Source organism: Uranotaenia lowii, unplaced genomic scaffold, assembly GCF_029784155.1.
Source record: "Uranotaenia lowii strain MFRU-FL unplaced genomic scaffold, ASM2978415v1 HiC_scaffold_664, whole genome shotgun sequence".
NCBI lineage: Eukaryota > Metazoa > Arthropoda > Insecta > Diptera > Culicidae > Uranotaenia > Uranotaenia lowii.
The window spans coordinates 1-21,770 of record NW_026598605.1 but is presented as its reverse complement, the minus strand read 5'-3'; the positions used below and the strand labels follow the sequence as shown (position 1 = coordinate 21,770).

Sequence of the window (21,770 nt, the reverse complement as noted above, 5' to 3'; positions counted from 1 at the left end):
CGATTATGGGAAAAAGGATGCACAAACGAGGACTACACAACCATGCAACTACGCCTACAAACAGCATTAATAGAACACGATGTAGCTATGTGCCATCTATGCGCTATGCGTCCAAGAGCTCTTCTGGTAAGCTGTTCATCAACAGAATGAAGAGGAGGGGTCCCAAGTGACTACCTTGAGGCACTCTTGAAGACTCTTTTTATGGTTCTGAACTAATTGAATTTTTGAGGACGCTTAAAAGATTTCATCGATACCTGCTAAAAAATTCAAAGGCTAGTGACAAGTCGGTGTAAATGCAGTCCACTTGATATCCCTTAAATATCCAATCCAATACACGAGTTGTGAACTCAAACATATTTGTTACCACTGATGTTTTCTTAAAGAAATCGTGTCGGCAAGGCTAAATCCTGTGTTCGATTAGAGAATACAGCAGTTTATAAATTAGCTTTTCAAAAAATTTGAGTAATGCTGATAGTACAGCCACTCCTCAGTAGTTCTCTGCCAAATCTTTCGATCCCTTTTTCTGAATTGTAATCACTCGTGATAGTTTCCAAATGGAAGGAAATAATCCTGCACGTAGCGATGAATTAAACAATAACATCAAAGCGGGCACTCATTCAATGCAACAAGCTTTTATCAACGTGTTTGGTATTCCATAAGGACCAGATGATTAAGTAGGGTTTAGATCATCGATACCTGCCTCGATTTCGAGAATTGTCAAACTAATTTTATTTACTAGTGGGTTTTGTCGGATTAATAATGAACCAGAGGCTTTCAATGCCTGGTAACTCGTTTAAAAAAAATCTGCAAAAAGTTGGGTGGAGCTTTGTGAATCGGTAGATGTACTGTCTCTACAGGGTGTTCAATAAGTTCGAATACACATTAAAACCACGATAGTTTTGAATTCACTCGTCAGAATTTATAAATTTTTTATCGAATTGATAGACAATGTAAAACTGTTCAAACACACTAATTATTGTGGAAATTTTTTTACCACAAACTATTATAACGAGCTTCAGACAATTCTGAAGTCTATCGAATGCGGCACGCTCCTCTGTTATGACAATTTAGCTACCTATACAAACGAAAATTATTTTGAATGAAGACAAAATAATTTCAAGTATTTGTTTTTTTTCTGATAACATGTATGATCCGAAGAATTAATGCAAAAAAGTAGGATTGAGGGGACTGGGAATCATTTGTTTTAAGATTAAATATGCAAAAAACACATTTTTTCTTCGTGAAACAGTCCGTAACAATTGACAATACATACAAAAAGATTCAATAGCACAATCAAATACCCATGTAAACTTTTTACAAAGTTACACTAGCATATTTTTGATGATTATCTTCTTTATATGATGTTGAATAACTCTATCCACCATCATTTTGACAAGCTTTTAGATAAAATTCAGTTGGCACGCAACTGCTTTTTCGACATTCAGTACCAAAAACGAAGAAATAAGTTTTTTAATGAGACTAGTTTAGGAATTCTGTACACGTTTATTGTTCACAACATCAATGATTACGACAATTAAGCCAAAAAGGTTACAGTTGATGAATTGTGAGCTATTCATTTTGTTTAAAAAATCAGTTAAATTTGCCTGCACTAATACTTGTGGTGTTAGAAGGCATCACATGAATGAAAACTTTAGGAAAATGGACTTTTCGGCACTGTCGTGTCCTCCGCCGGGCATTTCTCTACCCAATTCAACTACCTCGTCGGAAAACAGAAGAAGGGACACGTTAATCCCTCAAGCATACTCGTATCACTCAATAATGCTAAGTTGTCCCTAAGGGTAAGGACGATATCCGACTAGTAATCGATTTACGAGGACCAAATCGGTATATATTGAGGACACCTTTTGCGAAGCCTACCCTAGAGAGCATCGTTGCCGAACTGAATGGAGCGTCTTGGTTTTCTACCATTGACCTGCCAAATTCCTTCTTCCATATAGAGTTAGAGGAAGAATCTCGACACATAACCAACTTTTACACCGAATTCGGGATGTTCCGATGCGTGCGCCTGCCGTTCGGCTTGTGCAACGCTCCGGACATTTTCCAGGAGGTCCTCCAAAGAAAAATTCTCGGAGGCTGCGAAGGCGTCGTCAACTATCTGGACGACGTTCTTGTGTTCGGGAGATCCAAGAAAGAGCACGATAACAACCTGGGAGAAGTCATGACTCGTCTTAGAGACCACAATGTGAAACTTAACCTTGACAAATGTGTTTTTGGGGCACAAGAAGTGAGGTTCATTGGGTTTAAGCTGACTCCGGAACGATGGCAGGTGGAAGAGGATAAAGTTCAGGCAATTAAAAATTTTAGGCCCCCACAGAACTGCTCCGAAGTCAAGAGTTGCCTGGGCTTGATAACCTACACCGACCGCTTCATCATTAATCGTGCTGACAAGACCATCCGACTAAGAGCTCTGGCTACCGCTGAAAAGTTTTATTGGACTGAGGCAGAAGAGCGAGAGTTCAATTTGTTAAGGAATTCCGCCTTAAGTCAAATCAAAACTCTCGGCTACTACAGTTTGACGGACAGGATTGAATTATATGTGGACGCGTCACCTGTAGGGCTGGGGGCAGTTTTAATTCAGTGGAATAGTTCTGGACACCTCCGTGTGATTGCATGTGCATCAAAAGCACTATCAATCACGGAGCGCAAATATCCACAAACCCAAAAGGAGGCACTAGCCGTCGTTTGGGGAGCGGAACGCTTTTCTTTTTATTCATTTGGGAGAACCTTCACGATTAGAACAGACGCAGAGGCAAATGAATTTATTTTCAACAGCCAGCATCGATTGGGAAAACGAGCAGTCTCACGTGCTGAGGCTTGGGCACTTCGTCTTCAACCTTTCGATTTTAATATGGAACGGGTGACTAGGGAACAAAACGTTGCTGACGTACTGTCCAGGCTGATAAGCGAGTCTCAGGATAAACAGCCATTCGAGGAGGAAGATTCTGGAAATCTTCTGTACGCCCTGCAAGCCGGCGTGTTAGAGATAACCTGGGATGACATCGAATCGTTTTCGGAAAATGACAACGAGCTACAGGTAATACGTAATACGATGAAGTCAGACATATGGCCGAAAGAGTTGAGGAGATTCGAAGCGCAGAGGAAAAATTTATACGTCCTGGGGTACACTATTTTCAAAAGTGACAGAGTTATTCTGCCAAGTCTGTTGAGGCGCCAAGCTATGGCATCTGCCCATGCAGGGCACATTGGGGAGTTAATATGAAACGGATCATGAGGGAATTCTTTTGGTGGCCAGGTATGGCAAAGGAAGTAGAGGAATTCGTCAAGTCCTGTGATACCTGTATACTGCTGTCGAAAAAAGGCCCTCCTCAACCACTTTCGTCCAGAGAGATGCCCGAAAATCCCTGGGAAATAATTCAGATCGACTTCCTTTCGATTCCCGGAAGCGGCACTGGAGAATTCCTGGTTGTCTTGGATATTTACTCCCGTTACTTGTCAGTAGTCGAGGTGAAACAAATGGATGCCGATCATAAAAATGCGGCCTTATGTGATATTTTCCAGCGATGGGGACTACCGCGCGTGCTTCAAAGCGACAACGGACCGCCTTTCCAAAGTAACGCTTTTATTTCGTTTTGGGAACAAAAAGGAGTAAAGGTTCGTAAGGCGATTCCTTTGAGTCCACAAACTAATGGGGCTGTCGAGCGACAGAACTCCGGCATCACATAGGCGATTTCAGCGGCGAAATTGGAAGGTAAAAATTGGAGATGGGCATTGAACCAGTATGTCCACAACCACAACACGTTGGTACCTAATTCACGCCTACGAGTAACGCCTTTTGAATTGCTTGTGGGCTGGAAGTTCCGGGGCACGTTCCCGAGTCTCTGGCACTTCCGGGAACGTGCACTAGACCGGATCGACATACGAGAACGAGACGCTGAAAGTAAACTGAACAGCAAAAAGTACGCAGATGCAAGACGGGGAGCAAAACCATCGAAGGTGGACATAGGAGACGTTTTTTTCATCACACAACAAAGGAAATCCAAAACGGAAGCGACTTTTTCTGCAGAGCCCTTCACAGTGCAGTGGTTGCTAGGGATGGAGTTAAACTTATTGTGTTGAGCAAAGGCGGCGGAGCAATACATCGAAGGGGACATTTCAACACCGGTTTCCCAGCCGGGTGCTGCTTCGCATGAAACGGAGTCAGGAAATATCGGTATTCAGGACGGGTTTTTGACGCTTCCTACTGCAAATTCAACACACACTGAACCGCACCCTCCTGCTAAAACAAGAACCTTAAGACAGCGAGATAACATTAGTAAACCGGTACGATTTGACGATAAGTATGTTTACACTGTCTTTCAATAGAATAGAGATATGGGAGGATGTAGTGTATAAGTCCTGGTTGATCTATATATATAAAAAGCAAATTTCTGTATGTTTGTTTGTTTGTTTGTCCTCTATAGACTCAGCCGTCTAAAGAGCTAGAGATCTGAAATTTGGCATGGATGTTCATTAGGACCAGGAATGATGAAAAATGTTTTCAGATTTTCGGATGACCCTTTCTGAAGGGGGTCGTCCATACAAGACAAATATTGTTTTCGCGATATTGACGTTATTTTTCGTCGGATTGTGATGAAAATTTGCATATGAGTGTATTGATAGACGAGCAATCGATTTCAGGTATCAAATTTTGTGTTAGGGGTCATCCAATGGGGTCGTCCATATTAACTGTTCGCTGTTTTTGCGATATTGACGTTATTATACATCGTATTCAGCTGAAAATGTCTAAAAAATAGTTTTGAGTGACGTGCAATCGATTTGAGGTATCAAGTTCAGTGTAAGGGGCCGGCAAAAGGGGTCGTCCATATTCAATTTTCAGTATTTTAGTAATATTATCGTTATTATAAATCGGATTGAGATGAAAATTTGCACACGGGTGTTATTACAAACAAAAAATTGATTTCACTTATCCAAATTTAAATCAGGAGTCTACCAAAGGGGTCATCCATATTAACTATTCGCTGTTAATGCGATATTGTCGTCATTTAACAACGAATTCAGAAGAAAATTGGTACACGAGAATTTTGAGGGACGGACAATCGATTTCAGGTATTAAATACAGTGTAAGGGGTCGACCAAGGGGGTCGTCCGTATTAATCTTTCAATATTTTTGCAATATCGTTGTCATTATACATAGGATTAGGATGAAAATTTGCACACGGTAGTTTTCAGAGACGGGCAATCCATTTCTGATGTCAAATGTTTTGCCAGGGATCGACAAAAGGGGTCGTCCATATTAATTAATTTTATGGCCACAGTTTTAGGAAATATTGAAGTTACTATGCAATGGATTGCTTGGAAAATTTTCACACGGGAGTTTTGAGGGAAGGGCAATCGATTTCAGATATAAAAGATTGTATAAGAGGCCACAGATAGGGGTTTAACTTTTTGGCAATAATTGCGTTGTTATGCAACGATCGAGTCGAAATTTAGACACGGAGTTTTTATGGAACGATCAATTCATTCCTGATTTCAAATTTAGTAGCAGACGACAGAAAAAGTGATCGTCCAACAGTTTTGCAATTATTGCTTAACAAATAATTCAGAATTACATCTGGGAAACGCTTGGCAATTGAATTTCATAAAAACTGTTCATGACATATTCCAAGTTGAAAGCGAAACGAAGTTCGTATGGGATCAGCTAGTTTTTAATAAATGTTATTCAGGTACGACTAAATACCTTGTACCTAGTTGATCACTCAAATGTAAAGAAACATTTCTGAATAATATTTACGTCTATAATATTTAATGTTCAAAGAATATTTCAGAAAAGAACGAAAGCAAACTTTATCAATGAAATTAAAATATTGAAATGAAATCAGCTCAATCGAAAAATCGCATCAATCAATCTAAGTGGAAACACCTTCTTCACCGTTATTGAACCTAATTAATCAACCCTCGTTGTAAAGGGAGGAAACTTTTGACCAGTCAAAAACAAAGAAACGAATTCATTCGCGTTAAACCACCACGAAATTGAGGTTAATTATGAAGGCCGAAACGGTTGCTAAAATATTCGAAGGAGAGAAAAAAGAGTTTACTCCAAAGGAACCTTTTCGAGCCGCAGCAGTGTCCTTCATTTATTCACGTTTCTATGGGATTGAACCCAAAAAAAAGGATACAACCAGTTGCTTTTGAGTGAGGGCGCCCATCCGAAGAGATGAGGCAAAAATCGATGAACCAATAATAAAAAATGAAATATGAAAAAGCCCATCAGAGGATTCTGAGAAGCTTGCAAGAAATGGGTTCTCTGGAGCCCTTTTTCCGGCATCGTCGTCGTCGTCGTCTGACTGCCAGCCGCCAAATTTCCGGACTAATATGCTTCCATTCAAAAATCTGCCTTCGAACACAGAGCGGAGCTTAATTTTGATCTGGCTTTTGGCAAAACGGAAACGACAGAAGCAAAAAAAAAAAATGTCAAAAACTCTGCCACAACCCGGCGAGGGATGACATTTTCAGGAACAGAAGCCATTTCTACAGTGATCATTATTTTCTTGGAACAGAGTTCGTCGACAGTGCGAAATATTCAGTGTTGCAAAGATGGTTAAACATAAAATTTGAATGATTAAATCTTAAGATTGTTTTGTCAGTTTTCATGGTTTACCGTTGCAAATTATGAAATGTAAAATAAAACTGCAATGGTGCATTCTACCAACTGGCAGCACTGCGCCGGGGGTTGAACTGGGAAGGATCAATCTTCATTAATTAGACTCGAAGAAAGCGGCTAACAACCACACCGGGCCACACTGCTGTGTGTTGTTACCTTTTAAGCCGTAAGTAAATAAGTTTTCCTACCGGGCTTGGCAGGAACAGTTCGAGAAAAAAGTGCTGAGCAATTAGAAGCCTAACAAGATGCTGCCGGGCTTTCCGGTTGATGTTTTCCTTCCTCTGAAAAGGTTTTCGGGCGAATGGAATGCTGGTATTTTTTTTTTATTGCTATTATACATTCCATTCTGCTTTACTTCTCAATCAAAAGAGAGAGGGATAACCTTCCTATCGTTTCCCATTCAATGGGAAATCGCTTAAAAACGAGCAGATTATTTACGCCAAATGGGATTAATTATGCAAAAAAGTGGAAGGATTTGTTGTAATTAAAGTTGATGAGCTACTCAAGTAGTTGGATGGTGAAAAGCGATCTCTGCTGAATACTAGGACGGTAATAAATCACATTTAATCACTCGAGGGCAACAATTGCAATGTTGCACTACTTTTGAAAAAATAATAAAGTAGTTCTATTCTGGTTCCCGTAAACTGGGAAAATTCTTCAAAAGAGGTTGTTTTTCAATAAATTTTAAGGTTACAAGTAGAGTGTTGATATATTTGTGATGTCATAAAGCATAATACACTAATTATAGTTATTTTTGGTTTTGTTCAAATTCAATTTAGTTTTTTTTTCTGTCAAAAATGTTTTTAAAGGAAAAGCACAAGAGTGCTGTTAATAAAAATTAACAAAACAATTATATTCCAGCATATGAAAACGAGATTTAAATGGTGAATCTTTGATTTGCATGTTTATGCATTTTAGCACAGACTGTTAACTGAATTATAAAAATATTTATTTAAACTATCCGAAAAATATTCTTACACAAACAGTGTTGGTATAAGACAGTGGTCGGAAACCTTTTGAGTCAGAAGAGCCAAAAACTTCAAATTTTCAAAATGTCAGAGTTTGGAAGAGCCACATTAAAGATTTATTGTTTTTGTTTTCAATAAAAAAAAATCTTATTATATGAAAGACCAATGAACATTTGTTATACGAAAATAACTTCTAACCATTGGCTTTTTTTCTGAATCTTTCATATTTCAATATTTTTATATAACCTGTTTTTGATTTGGATTCTCTTCTGGATCGTCAACTCTTTCAACATGGCCTGATTTTATATGAATTTGATTGCATTGGCAAATATCGAATCAAGAAAACAAAATTAAGAGATAAATAATCCGAATAGGATGAAAATCCCATAAAAATAAAAAAAGGAAGAGTCAAGAAAATTAAAAATTTTATAAAGCTTAATTGAGTACTTTGCATGATGTTGAAGTGAAAGATTGAACATATTTACAAAAGCAGAATATTTATAATTTTTTTGGCAAAGAAAAGCTTTTCAAATAACAAAGTCAAGGGAATTATTTTTAATTAATGAACAAATCCTTTCCAAAATCCAGAAGTATAAGGTTAAAATTTATGATGCCGGAAATTTAAATCTTCATAAATAATGCTCTTGACAACTGGTAGTATTTTCAAAGCTCATAACTTCAAGCGAACGTCTTCAGAATTTCATGCATCTGGAAAATTCAAAAATCTTTTTTTATGTCACGTATGATTTTTCAGCATTGTACGTTCAAATGAATGAAGAATGAATTTCAATACATGATGTAGATTTTCATCAATGCTTACTAAAGCTTCGATTTCTGGAAAAAAAAATACGTGGTTTGACCGGTTTAAATCTGTGATAATATGATTTTGTAGCTTTCATAGAAAATTCGTGACAAATAGTACCGTCAAACGGGGCATCATGTAACAGCGGGGTTCGATGCAACATTTATATAACACTACATTGAATCAATTTTTAGTTTAATGTATTGTAATAAAGTTATCTTTTAATGATAACAAAATGATGATGACATAATTTCTCGCATCTTAAGCTAGTTGTCTTAAGTTTTTTATTTTTATGTAAAATTTGAAAAATCGAGCAATAAATGTTCAAATTTTGACATTTTTTGATGCCGAAAAAAACTTTACCCAGTATGACGGATCGCCTTGATAAAATTACCTACAAACTTTTTACAGGTTTCCTCATATTATACCAACATTGTTGGTGTAAAAATATTTTTCGAACAATCACCCAATTTTTTTACATGAATATTTTTAATATTCAGTTAGGTGTCTGGGGTTAAATGCAACAAAATGCAAATCAAAGAAATACCTTGTAAATCTCGTTTCCATGTACTGGAACATGAATATTTTGAATCACGCGTTTGTAAACATTTTATTTCATTCGTCCAAACATTTATTTTTATGATTTCAGCTTTTAGAATTTTTCGTAGTAATATTTAACCCCTAAATGTATGCAGCATCCTTAATTTCAGAAAAAATGTGAAAATTTGTTTTTACAGACCCAAAAACTACTGCAATTGGTGTTGTCATGCTTAATGGTCTTTAAGAAATCGCAAATATATTAAAAATTATGAATTTTCGTACGTGTTCATTAGATTTTCATTAAAAACAAAGTTTGTTGCAAGTTACCCCATTTTCTAAGAATGGTGAAAATCGCATGTTTTTAGAAAATTAAAAATAACTGAAGAAACCAATAATTTTTTTAACTACGCCAATTTGATGTCCCAGCATCCTTAAAACTTTTGATGCATAAAGGATACGATTAACTGTGAACATAAGTTTTTTAGAAGCTATTGAAGTTGAAAATTGTTGCATGTTGCCCCAGTTGACGGTACATTTTAGCCGGTAAAATCAGTTCAAGGATACTTTTAAAGTTTCTAAACAAAAATTAATAAAAATAAATAAATCAACGTTGAATAACTTTTAATCCAAAATGAGAAAAAATTATGCCCGTCACTCAAACTTCGTTGTGTGCTTTTGGTAAAAACTGACTGTAGGAATCACACATGAAATTTTAAAGTGTTCAAACACTTCAAAGGTGTATTTTTTTTACAAACATACAATTTAATTATAAAAAAACTGCTTCGGGCGTGAAGATCAATTTAGTTATTGATAACAAGCGTTTAATCTGTTATTAACTTTTCAAATAGATTTTCAGGATTGAAATTATTATTTATTCTCAATGCTGATTAGAATCTGAAAAGCTGTAAATTTTTAATTTGTAATTCTCGACGATCACCTCTTGTCTCGAACAGACCTACCGAAAGATGAGCGAAACAAACCCAATTTCGAGTGGAGTAAGATATGGAGAAACATTGCATTCTGAAAACCCTCTTACAAATAGAGTTCCAAACTCTACATCCGGACCTTTCAAACATTACGTAACAGAACCCCCCCCCCCCTTCACGCGTTACGTTTTGTTTCAATAATCCGATCGTGGTATACGAAAAATCGTAATACCGAAAACTGCTGTTTGTTCTCCGAAGAGCTGACGAAGAGCGCAGGTTGAAACAATATGCTACAAATATAGCGAATGCAACAGACTGAATGATGCCTTCAGCATTTTAAAGCAAAAACTGAATAGAATATTTAAGACATTCCAAGTAGTGATGCCACATGTTTATCGGTATTATCAAATCCACAAAAAAGTTTTTTTTCGGTATAGAAATCTTAAGAACCGTTACAAAAATCGATATTTTCAGCTTGACATAAAAAATCGTACACTGTGGAATTCCTAACATATTTTCTCTTAATAAAAACTAGTCAAAGAAAATTTCCAAATTCGACAAGCTTGGCCGAAAAACTCGCAAAGGTCAATATGCATTCCCAAATTTTGAGAAAGACTACTTTTTTCAAGATTTGCGAAACATCATCATTTGAAAATGCAATATTTTCAGGCTAAGAAGTAATACAAAAAGACGTTGTAAAGATTTCATTCAAATTTTTGTGTAAATGTTGGTGATGTTTCATAAAAATTTATTTGAAATGTGAATACAACGGTTTAAAATAAAAAACGTTTGTTTCCTCAAGTAATGCATGAATTTATGTTCATTGAATCGTGTTTTTAAACAATTTTACGTGAGAACCAATCGAAAATCCAATACATATAATATTTCTAGCTCCCGACGTATTAACCTTCCACGCCAAAAATTATGTTTAAAAAATTGGTTTAGTGAAAAATGTCAAATTGCATGCCCTTCCTAAACGGGGTGTTCAGGATCGCCCCTGATAGCATGGATCAATAGCATCAGACCATTCTCCATTACAATCTTCAAATATTTAGTGCACAGTATTTTTACCGACAACCATAACAATTTTAACTTATTCCGACACAACTATGGTCTCTTTTGGACCTCTGACTCTGACCATTCTGGCCTCTGATTTGGCCTCTCGGGCCTCTGACTTAGGCCACATGGGCCGCAAACTTAAAATACCGTGATCGGTCTTCGATGGACGGCTGGGAAAAGCGGCCGAGCCTAGGGCTAATTTTGGCTGGACCCTTCGGAAAAGACACTTTTTTCCGAGAAAATTTTTGGTGCGTAGGAGTTATCAGTCAAAATTCCAATTAAACTCCCACCAAACCGAAAAACTCCGAAGTTCGGCATTCTTGACCATAAAATTTGCTGGCCCAAATTTAATTAATTAGTTAATTAGTTTATAACATTTAAGCTTTGCATATCGCATTTAAGCTTCGCATATTGAAGCATATTCTTGCAAATCTATAAAACAAGAATTCTCGTGTTTGGTCCGCAGTGCGTGTCCGTATGACATTTTGACACCTTTTAACTCAGAAAAACTCTTCAAATCTTCGAGGAGTGGGAGTTAGCCCATTGCATTGGCATAACATTTTGCTGCAAATTTGTATGTTTGGATAAAAATCCAAAAAATCTGTATAAAATCGGTATGTTTTGCCAAAAATCGGTAATTGGAATATATCGAGTCTTGGTTAAATTTTTCCCCTAAAATCGGTATAAACATTGGAAACCGGTGTGCTGATTTTAGGAGCTCCTAGAACCAGTGATGCCAAATATCAATAAACAGAAGAAAACAAACATATTGAAATATCTTAGCAATTTTATCAGTTTCATAGAACTGATTGTCAAATTTTTCATTTAAAGCTAGAATATTGACCAAGAAATGTGATTTTACTATACTTAATAAGAAATAAATAGTTTAAAGTAAAATGTACACTGGTTTCTTTTTTTTAACGAATGTTGTGCACGTTTGAAAAAAAAATCATTTAAAAAATCAGATCAACTGAAAAAATTCATCACTTTTTTTCGAGCAAAGTGGCCACCTTGGACTTATCATCGATCATTTACAAGCTGTTAGATTGAGGTTGCCAGATTGCCCGGCTTTACCCGGGTTTGCCCGGATATTTAATACAAAATTTAGGCCGGCAAAACGAAATTTTTTGAGCAAGTTTCTTTAAAATTAATCATGTAAGGTTTTTTGGAAGCCTAAAATGCAATTAAAAATCTGTCGATGAGTGTTGATGAAAAAATTTGTTTTTACAATGTTTTTAAAATTTTTGTTGAGTCGTTTCTGGAGTTTGACAAAATTTGCCCGGATATTACCCGGATTTATGGTCGGCAATTTAGAAATCAATGCCCGGATTTGGCCTGGTTCTATATAAAACTGCCGGGATTTTTCCAACCCGGATACATGATGAAAAATTTCTAGCAACCTCTGTTAGGGAAATCGGAAATCTCAAAGATTTTATTTGGATATTGTTATCTACTACGGCTGCTCCGGATCATTCGCAGAGTCTCTAACTTGCCATTCAGGCTCATGCTTCTGTCAAGAAGCTACGTCCGAATCAATTGGTTACCCAAGATTGGTTGGGAAAAAAAAGAAATTCTTCATATTTCGGGAAAAAAAATTTTTCCCTTTGCAATGCGATTATTTCGGTTGTTTTTGTTGCTCCCTCAAACTTCGCGGTTTGCTTGAAGATGTTCTCCTCAACACCAATGTCGGTTTGAGTCATTCAAATTCAGTCCCATGCAACGTTACACTCAGGGCGAGTACAGCTACGGGTGTAAGCGGTTTGAGAAAAAGTAGGCAAGGGGTACCAAAAGTTTCTCAATGGTGGAAGGGTGGAGACGGAGCGCTAAGTTGTGACAGCCAGTTGTTCGCCTACTAACCTTCGCTGATTAAGATTACCTGTCACAAGATAGTCGATTCCGTTTTTTGGTATCTTAACACACCCGTAGCTGTTGAATCTAAGAGATGTGCTCCACACGGGTTGAATAACGTTGCATCCGCCTATTCAAATTCAATAACGTAAATGAATAGGTGGTACCGTCAACTGGGGCAACATGCAACAATTTTCAACTTCAATAGCTTCTAAAAAACTTATGTTCACAGTTAATCGTATCCTTTATGCATCAAAAGTTTTAAGGATGCTGGGACATCAAATTGGCGTAGTTAAAAAAATTATTGGTTTCTTCAGTTATTTTTAATTTTCTAAAAACATGCGATTTTCACCATTCTTAGAAAATGGGGTAACTTGCAACAAACTTTGTTTTTAATGAAAATCTAATGAACACGTACGAAAATTCATAATTTTTAATATATTTGCGATGTCTTAAAGACCATTAAGCATGACAACACCAATTGCAGTAGTTTTTGGGTCTGTAAAAACAAATTTTCACATTTTTTCTGAAATTAAGGATGCTGCATACATTTAGGGGTTAAATAATACTACGAAAAATTCTAAAAGCTGAAATCATAAAAATAAATGTTTGGACGAATGAAATTTAAATGTTTACAAACGCGTGATTCAAAATATTCATGTTCCAGCACATGGAAACGAGATTTACAAGGTATTTCTTTGATTTGCATTTTGTTGCATTTAACCCCAGACACCTAACTGAATATTAAAAATATTCATGTAAAAAAATTGGGTGATTGTTCGAAAAATATTTTTACACCAACAATGTTGGTATAATATGAGGAAACCTGTAAAAAGTTTGTAGGTAATTTTATCAAGGCGATCCGTCATACTGGGTAAAGTTTTTTTCGGCATCAAAAAATGTCAAAATTTGAACATTTATTGCTCGATTTTTCAAATTTTACATAAAAATAAAAAAACTTAAGACAACTAGCTTAAGATGCGAGAAATTATGTCATCATCATTTTGTTATCATTAAAAGATAACTTTATTACAATACATTAAATTAAAAATTGATTCAATGTAGTGTTATATAAATGTTGCATCGAACCCCGCTGTTGCATGATGCCCCGTTTGACGGTATTTGTGTTCAGCGTTACCACATATACAGTTGCGTTAAAAAAAGGATGAAATCGCGTGAAGCTGCGCACCCACTTCCAACTTTGACAAGCTGCCATTTCTCTCTCGGTTGATATTTTTCCATGAAAATGTCACACCATCTAGTTCAATTATTCAACTAACACTATACGAAATTTGAAGTCTTTTCAATGACGGGAAACAAAGATAGAGCTATTTCCGTAAAAAAGGGAAATTTGGAATTGGTCCACTAAACTTGTTGTATCTTCGACAATTTTCATTGAAAAATCTTGAAATTAAGTACAAAGATGTAAAAATGTTTGATCTAATACCAGGCCAAGTTTCGTCAAAATCGATGAACGTGAGCAAAAATGGTGCCGGGTAGAAAATCAGGTTCATTATAGCCCAACATACGATTTCATTCTTTTTTGGACGGATGTTTGTATGGAAAACATCGTAATCCATGTATTCTTGATTTTTCCTTCAACAAAATCCGAATTTATCACAAAGACTATTGTAAATTGATAAAAACTTCATTCGTGCTTTTTCACGGAAATAGCTCTATCTTTGTTTCCCGTCATTGAAAAGACTTCTAATTTCGTATAGTGTTAATTGAATAATTGAACTAGATTGTGTGAAATTTTCATGAAAAAATATCAACCGAGAAAGAAATGGCAGCTTGTCAAAGTTGAAAGCGGGTGCGCAGCTTCACGCGATTTCATTCTTTTTTAAACGCAACTGTATGTACAGTTTTTTTTTTAAATTTTTAAACCAATAATCTGTTTATACAGATTACAAATAATTGGAAATTCATACTGCTTTCAAACAAATTTCAACAAATAAAAAAAATTATGATATTTTTACTATACTTTCAGTTAATCGATAGCAATCCTCTTTGCTGATTCAACGTTCAAGCCATCATTTCTCACGCTTGCAAAAAGAAAAAAATCCAGATAGCAGTTCGGGACCACAACACAACATACAGCTAGCAAGGGTTTGAAAAAATGTTTTTGAAACCTGTGCTTGAGAATCATATACCAAGATCGAACATTGTTTTATACGAAATGTTATTTTTCCTGGTGTGTAGTTAAATATCTTTGACTTACTTCTGCTGCTATGGATATTTTGTCGCAGTATACTGCAAATATAACTAAGTACAAGAACTGACCAGAGACTATTGACACAGTTTTCAAATTCAAACTGACCGTTAAACCCTAGAAGGATACAGATTGTTACATGTAACAAAACATATGATGAATATACCTATTCGGACCGTGACCAGTCAAAACGTTTTTTATCTTAATTCCGTTTTTTCATTCTTGGAAAAGAAATATTTAAATTATATCTTGAAATAAAAAAAATATTTATTTATTATAAAAAAAACAGGTTTTGGCAATCGTATATTTATCTGATAAGATCTGATCAACATCCAAGAAATTGGAAAACGGTTATCATGGACCGAGTGCCAAGTTGAGTCGTGCGGCAGAAAACAGTGAAAATAAAAATAATGAATCAACATTGTCAAATGTACACGTTGATTTGTTTTTCCTTAAAAGTTTTTCGATTGACCAATATTGCATTTCAAATATGTACCTATCATATCTAACTCAAAAATATTTTGTGTTCTGAAGGAAGTTGAGAACTATTTATTTCTATATAATTTACAACGGCAAATTTACAGCCATTCCATGCACCCATGTTGAAATATCTTAGCGCCGATGTGATCTATCAGATAGGCTGGCGCGAGTCAGGTCTAGGTATGCCAGGCGTACTGGGTTCGATTCCCGGTATCGGCAAGAAAACTCTTGGGTTCAAACCCCATAAGTTGCCGACAGGTAAGATGTGTTTCCTCTTATAATAAGAATGTTCAATAAGAATGTTCAATCAGTTGCCAGCTGGGCAAATATATTTACACGGGTGCCGGAATACCTGTAAGTGAACTTGCATTGGAAATTTGTCGAACCTAATAATCTAAGAATGCATGTGAATACATACTTGCGCAGAAACTGCGGTGAATCCGCGCACCCATTGTGGATAACCAACATATAAAAATATTCCGTGCACCCATGTTGAAATATCATTGAAAATATTCAGTTTCATAGTTGATGTCTTCAAATTTGTATAAATGAGTACACAATTCATAATTATTTTACTCATTCTAGTTTAGTACAAAACATATTTTTCACCCAAAAATTACTCAATTACTCGAATGGACAAGTATTAAATCTAACATAACTTTTACCAATCTTGATGAAATTTCGCCAAATTTTGACAGAAAGTTTGATTAAAGTTGAGCAACAAAACAGACCAAAAAAATTGGGAGTCAAGTGCTTGAAGCGCCACACAGCGATCAACCCGAGAACTTTTTCTACAAATTTTCATGACTTCGCATCGAAAATCAATAATTTCATAACGAATGACATACTTCTGCCCACCATAAATCATTTAGGGCTCATTGACTTGAATGTAGCTTGCAAATGAAACCAAAAGCAAGCGAAAAAAATTTATCTTGTTTGAGTTATAGGGTTGTAAATTTTACCAGTCATTTTGACTGGTCACGGTCCGAGTGTCCATGGCGAAATTTTTCTCGCTTATTAAAAGAGTTTGTGAAGTAAAAAATACACAGTTTTGTAGAGATTCAAAATTCATGAAAAGTCGTATTTTTTGCGAATTTTTAAAGCGAAGTATTTAAAAGATATTCAACAAACAAAGTGTCCAACCAGTCATTTTGACTGGTGCGGTCTTTCTAGTGTTAAAAACAACCGTTGTACGTTGAACTGGAAATTGCCCTTCACGCCGTCGTTATGCATCCTTAGACCAAATTTCAAAAAATACATCACAAATAACTCGTGAAAAACACTTTTCTTTCAAAAAACTCCACCCTTAATGCATTCCCGAGAACGTCACTAATTGATATCACGCAAAAGTGTGTTTTTCTTTGGCTGAATACAATCTGAATAAAATCACTCCTCTTTCTTACCGAAAATCAGCCATAAGCTCTCCCTTCCCTCCCCCTCTGGGCGAAAAAGATTTCCTACAAAACCGATCGTTGATTTGAGAAGAAATCATTATCGGGATATTACAAAATTTGAAAATTTGATCTAACATATTCGGCACTTAAAAGCTACAAACACAAATATTTCGTAAGTAAACTAGATAACCAAAAGACAGAACGTCACAATACTTTGCATTCGATAACTATACATTTCTAGTTTCTAGTAGTGAACTTACATGTAAGAGAATCGACATCTGATCTCTCTTAAAATAAAATATGTGGCAACATCGCCGAAAGCTTGAATAAAAAATCCACACGGTAAACAAAGTTACTCTGTTCTGTATAAAAATCCATACAGATTCGAGAAAAGTGTCTCCACTTAGTTTTATGTTTGGGCGCTTTACACAGAGCGTGAGCAAAAAGCTTTTATACATTCGAAAGCTTTCGGCAAGTTGCTCAATTCTGTATATTTTGACATGGGGATGCCCATGCATTTTCAAGATCGCTTCAGAAAAGTCAAAATAAATGAAATTTCACAAAAAAAAAACACAAAAATAAATTTATTTGCGTCGCATTCAAATCTTTATTGCCTATTAATGACTGCATGGTCATCACTGACATCGACAAGAGGTCGAAATATTTTTTTTAATTATTTTAAATTTTACTTCTGTTGCAAAATTAATACCTATCATGGCTCAACCAACCTGGAACATCCAACATCCGGTACTGATTACGTCTATGTTGCCCATCCCAGAGGGGAACAAAGAATCTGTAAAGAAAATTTAATTAAATTTTTGTTAAAGCACACAAATTAGTTAGAATTGTAACGAACTAATTATTCAAAAAAACACAGCGCTATTTGAATTGAAATTTTAACAAAAATTCTAAAATTTTGTTACACTGGAATCTTAAGTTTTGTCTTATATAATTATCCACTCAAGTTTTTTGAGATACCTTTTAGAATGAAACGGCTGTTCCCTCAAGCTTTTGGTAGAACTTTTTTATGCACATCTACCGAAGGTTCAGCCGGATAGGTTCCGAGAATTTTTCCAGTCAGACCCACTATCTCATGGCCCAGGTAGTTCCCCAGCATGTTCTACAGTGTCTGCGCTTCCTCGGCACTGGTTCGCACTTTCAAACATTCGTGCTAAAGTTAAAAAAAAAAAACCAATGAGGAGTCTATATAGTAAATAAAAGCATAATAATTACCTTTTGAAAAATTTCGATTGAAATTCTCTTTTCCTGTCCTACAAGCTTCTGCTGTCAGCGGATTCCATTGCTGTTTCTGCTGTCCTAACTCCTAGCTCTTTTTGAACAGCCCCTTGTCATTCTTACTCGAACTGGGATGTTTCTGACTGATTCCTCCTGGATGTATTCTTCTAGATTGTAGAGTTCGACTCGAACCACCTATTTCAGGACTTTTTCTGTACGGTTTCGGGCGTCCACTTTTTCCAGCACATGTTCCTGACCGATGTCACAGCGACTTCGGACCGTCCCGTATTTTTCAATGTCGTTGAACACCCAGGTTCTCCCAGCGGATGCACTAAAAATATAGCAAATAGTTATTAATAATTCAATTATTGCCTTCAACATTTGATTTATCTCACTGAATCAACGGAAGCAGCCGACGTCTAGCGGCAGCTCAAGTAAAACGGGATAATCTTATCTTGCACTTTTCTTCTTCCAAATCAATAACATCCGAGCACTACATGAAAATAATAAAGAAAATGTAGCAGTTCGAAGAAATTATACATCTACTCACCAGTTTCCTAATCCTAGACGAAGAAAAGCTACATGTTCAGCTAACAAAAATAAATTTTGTTTGACTTGTTATCAATTTACAGTCTCTTTGAAAAATAAATTGTTGGATTGTTCCTCCGTATCCATCCAAAAGTTAAAATATTTTTTCTTTTTTTTCGCTTCGACATCCCTTTGAATGGATTCCAACAACAGCAACATTTTATACAGAGATGAATAATCGAATTTTAGTTCACATCTGCATATTGGCTACCTAAAACTACTCAGATTTGAATCGGGGTTATACAAATTTTGAACAACAACGGATTAGATAAAATGAAAGTGTAATTGAAATACATTTTATGCATAACTCAATTTTTCCGTTCACTGCACTGATTTATGGCTCAATGTTCAAGCTCTAATGTGGACGCTCAAAAATCCGACAAAACAACATTGAATTTGATGCCCGGTGGATCGCGATAAACGGTATGAATGACTTGAATGTTATTAACAAACAGATAGTTTTCTAACTATAAACACGGACCAACAAAGTAGTGAAAAAAAATTTATCATAGTCAAACATTTAAATCACCAGCTTCCAAATTATTTGCTTGAACAGCAGTCACAATACACTTCTTGGTTCAGTTTCCAGTTGGAAAGCTAAAAGCTCTACGACAAAAGCTCGGATTGATCCGCGATGCCATATAAATGTTTGAAAGCTCTCCAAAAGCTTCCTAACATATCTAAACTTTTCTATGGAGGACATGGTGTCGCTAGTGTTTGATTTATAACTCGCATTGGAATCGATTTTGACAGTTCTTTTGTATCGATTCACTAGTTACTAGGTAGTCTAATTTCCATCCATACTCTCAACAGAAAGTGATGCATTTTCGAGTACCGACACTTCTGACTGTCACAATGACATAACTCAACTTTTGGCAGCAAAGGTGGTGGATTAAATTTCATCAAAACCTCTTCTTATTAAGGGGTTCAATCAAAATTAAACATCGTAAAAAAGAACTTAAAACACCCATCAGACGACACTCTTCAGACAACATCGTCAATATACGGATAGTTACCCAAAAACTCGTTCACCTGTCAATCAATTCGGCGGGAATGCCATGTAAGTAAAGAACCTAAAACCGAAAGCTTTCACGTGTTCACGTGTACCTCAATAATACTAGAGTATGTATGCGACATAACACACGCGACAAAATTGCCATTCGGATGGATGGATGGATGGTTGAATGGGATGGTTGAGAAAACTTCCCACGGGGGAAATCTTCTCTGAAGAACAAACCAGCTCTTTTGGGGACATGCAAAGATAGGAGGGAAAATTGGTGGGTGAGAAGTCTTGTTAGCGAGGATCGACGCTTTCACCGCGCTTTTTGAAAGAGTTCTACAGGGGAGTTATACGTATCTCCTTACAGGTCCCCTTAGAGCCTTTTCCTTGCCTGTCGAAGCATTATTCCATGACGGATGGTTCACATTTGATGCCGCCAAATTTATCAAAAATGTTCCAATTTGGATGGAAGCGCCCTTGCTTTCCATTCGCCAAACCCGTGCGTCGTCGCTTTCCGTGGAATTCTTGGAAGGATCCCCAATGAAGGTCCCGCGTCTTAGAGTACATTTTCTGCTTGCATGCGGATTTACATAAAGTTCAATCGTTCTTTCTCTCTCTCTCATCGAGGAAGGATGGCAATAATATTGTTGGGCCGCCTCATATTCTACCGTTTGTTAGTCCTAGAAGGAAAATTCGATTCCAAAGGGAAGCAAAGGAGAGCTCCTACTAACGAATGCCGAAGCTTGTTGGGCTTATTGCAGCTATAAGGAAATCAAGACAAACAGCCGGATATTATTATACCTTGGTCTGTGAGCGAGTGCGCTGATAGATGCTAGCTGTAAAAAATAGATATAGAATGTCTGCCTATACTATAGAATAAATAAAATTCTAGTAAAACCAGCCAAAAACATGCAAGGATGTTCAGTTGAAGGCGGGGATGGACGTGAAGGAAGCATTCGAAATTGCCAATTAAGTATGAAAATATTTTGATTAGATTTTACTTTTTACATACAGCCATAGTTATAGAATGGATCAGAACAGAACAGAGATTGATGGTGCAGATTCAAATATGAAGGAAAAAATCACGAAGATGACGATGATTGGCTAACAAGAGGAAGCTTTACTAAGGATTCCTCTGTACAGCTGTTTTGTATGGATTCTTACTTACTTGCTATGCTGATTTGAGCTTCTGATGAAACAAGACTAGAGCTAGCTCTAGCTAGCTATCCTGGATGAAATAGATGATGCTAAAACAATATCGCATGTTTTCGGTCCAACGACCGAGCCTGATTTACTATGATAAATTGCTGTTTTGGACGTTTCGGTACGGTTTCAGTTTCGCTAGGTTTTTTTTCCCTTAGCAGCCTAGCAAAATTACTTTTTCGGCGATTTAACAGCAATTGCTATCATTTTTTTCAATCACTTTACGAAAAAAAACCTAACAAATAAAAAAAAAACAAAATACCAGAACAAATTGAAAAAATGAAAAAACAACTACCAAAAGGCCACAAAAGTTCCAAAAAAAAGCAATAAAAAAAGCCCAAAAATAACAAAAATGACAAAAACGAGAAAAATGACAAATACGACAAAAATGAAAAAAAAAACAAAAATGACAAAAATGACAAAAATGACAAAAATGACAAAAATGACAAAAATGACAAAAATGACAAAAATGACAAAAATGACAAAAATGACAAAAATGACAAAAATGACAAAAATGACAAAAATGACAAAAATGACAAAAATGACAAAAATGACAAAAATGACAAAAATGACAAAAATGACAAAAATGACAAAAATGACAAAAATGACAAAAATGACAAAAATGACAAAAATGACAAAAATGACAAAAATGACAAAAATGACAAAAATGACAAAAATGACAAAAATGACAAAAATGACAAAAATGACAAAAATGACAAAAATGACAAAAATGACAAAAATGACAAAAATGACAAAAATGACAAAAATGACAAAAATGACAAAAATGACAAAAATGACAAAAATGACAAAAATGACAAAAATGACAAAAATGACAAAAAAGACAAAAATGACAAAAATGACAAAAATGACA

At 35.9% G+C, this 21,770-nt stretch overlaps 1 protein-coding gene and 1 long non-coding RNA gene across 2 annotated transcripts; one reads left to right on the top strand and one right to left on the bottom strand.

Annotated features, from left to right (window-relative positions):
* Positions 1-3,249: 3,249 nt before the first annotated feature.
* LOC129760570 (uncharacterized protein K02A2.6-like) lies at positions 3,250-3,705 on the top strand. The gene has a single exon (XM_055758226.1). The coding sequence runs from the start codon at positions 3,250-3,252 to the stop codon at positions 3,703-3,705; it is 456 nt and encodes a 151-aa protein (XP_055614201.1).
* A 13,832-nt stretch (positions 3,706-17,537) lies between these two features.
* Positions 17,538-18,966, bottom strand: LOC129760572 (uncharacterized). Its single transcript, XR_008740364.1, has 3 exons — positions 18,106-18,966; positions 17,851-18,043; positions 17,538-17,665 (listed from the first exon to the last, which is right to left on the bottom strand). It is a non-coding gene; the product is annotated as an uncharacterized LOC129760572 (long non-coding RNA).
* Positions 18,967-21,770: the final 2,804 nt, after the last annotated feature.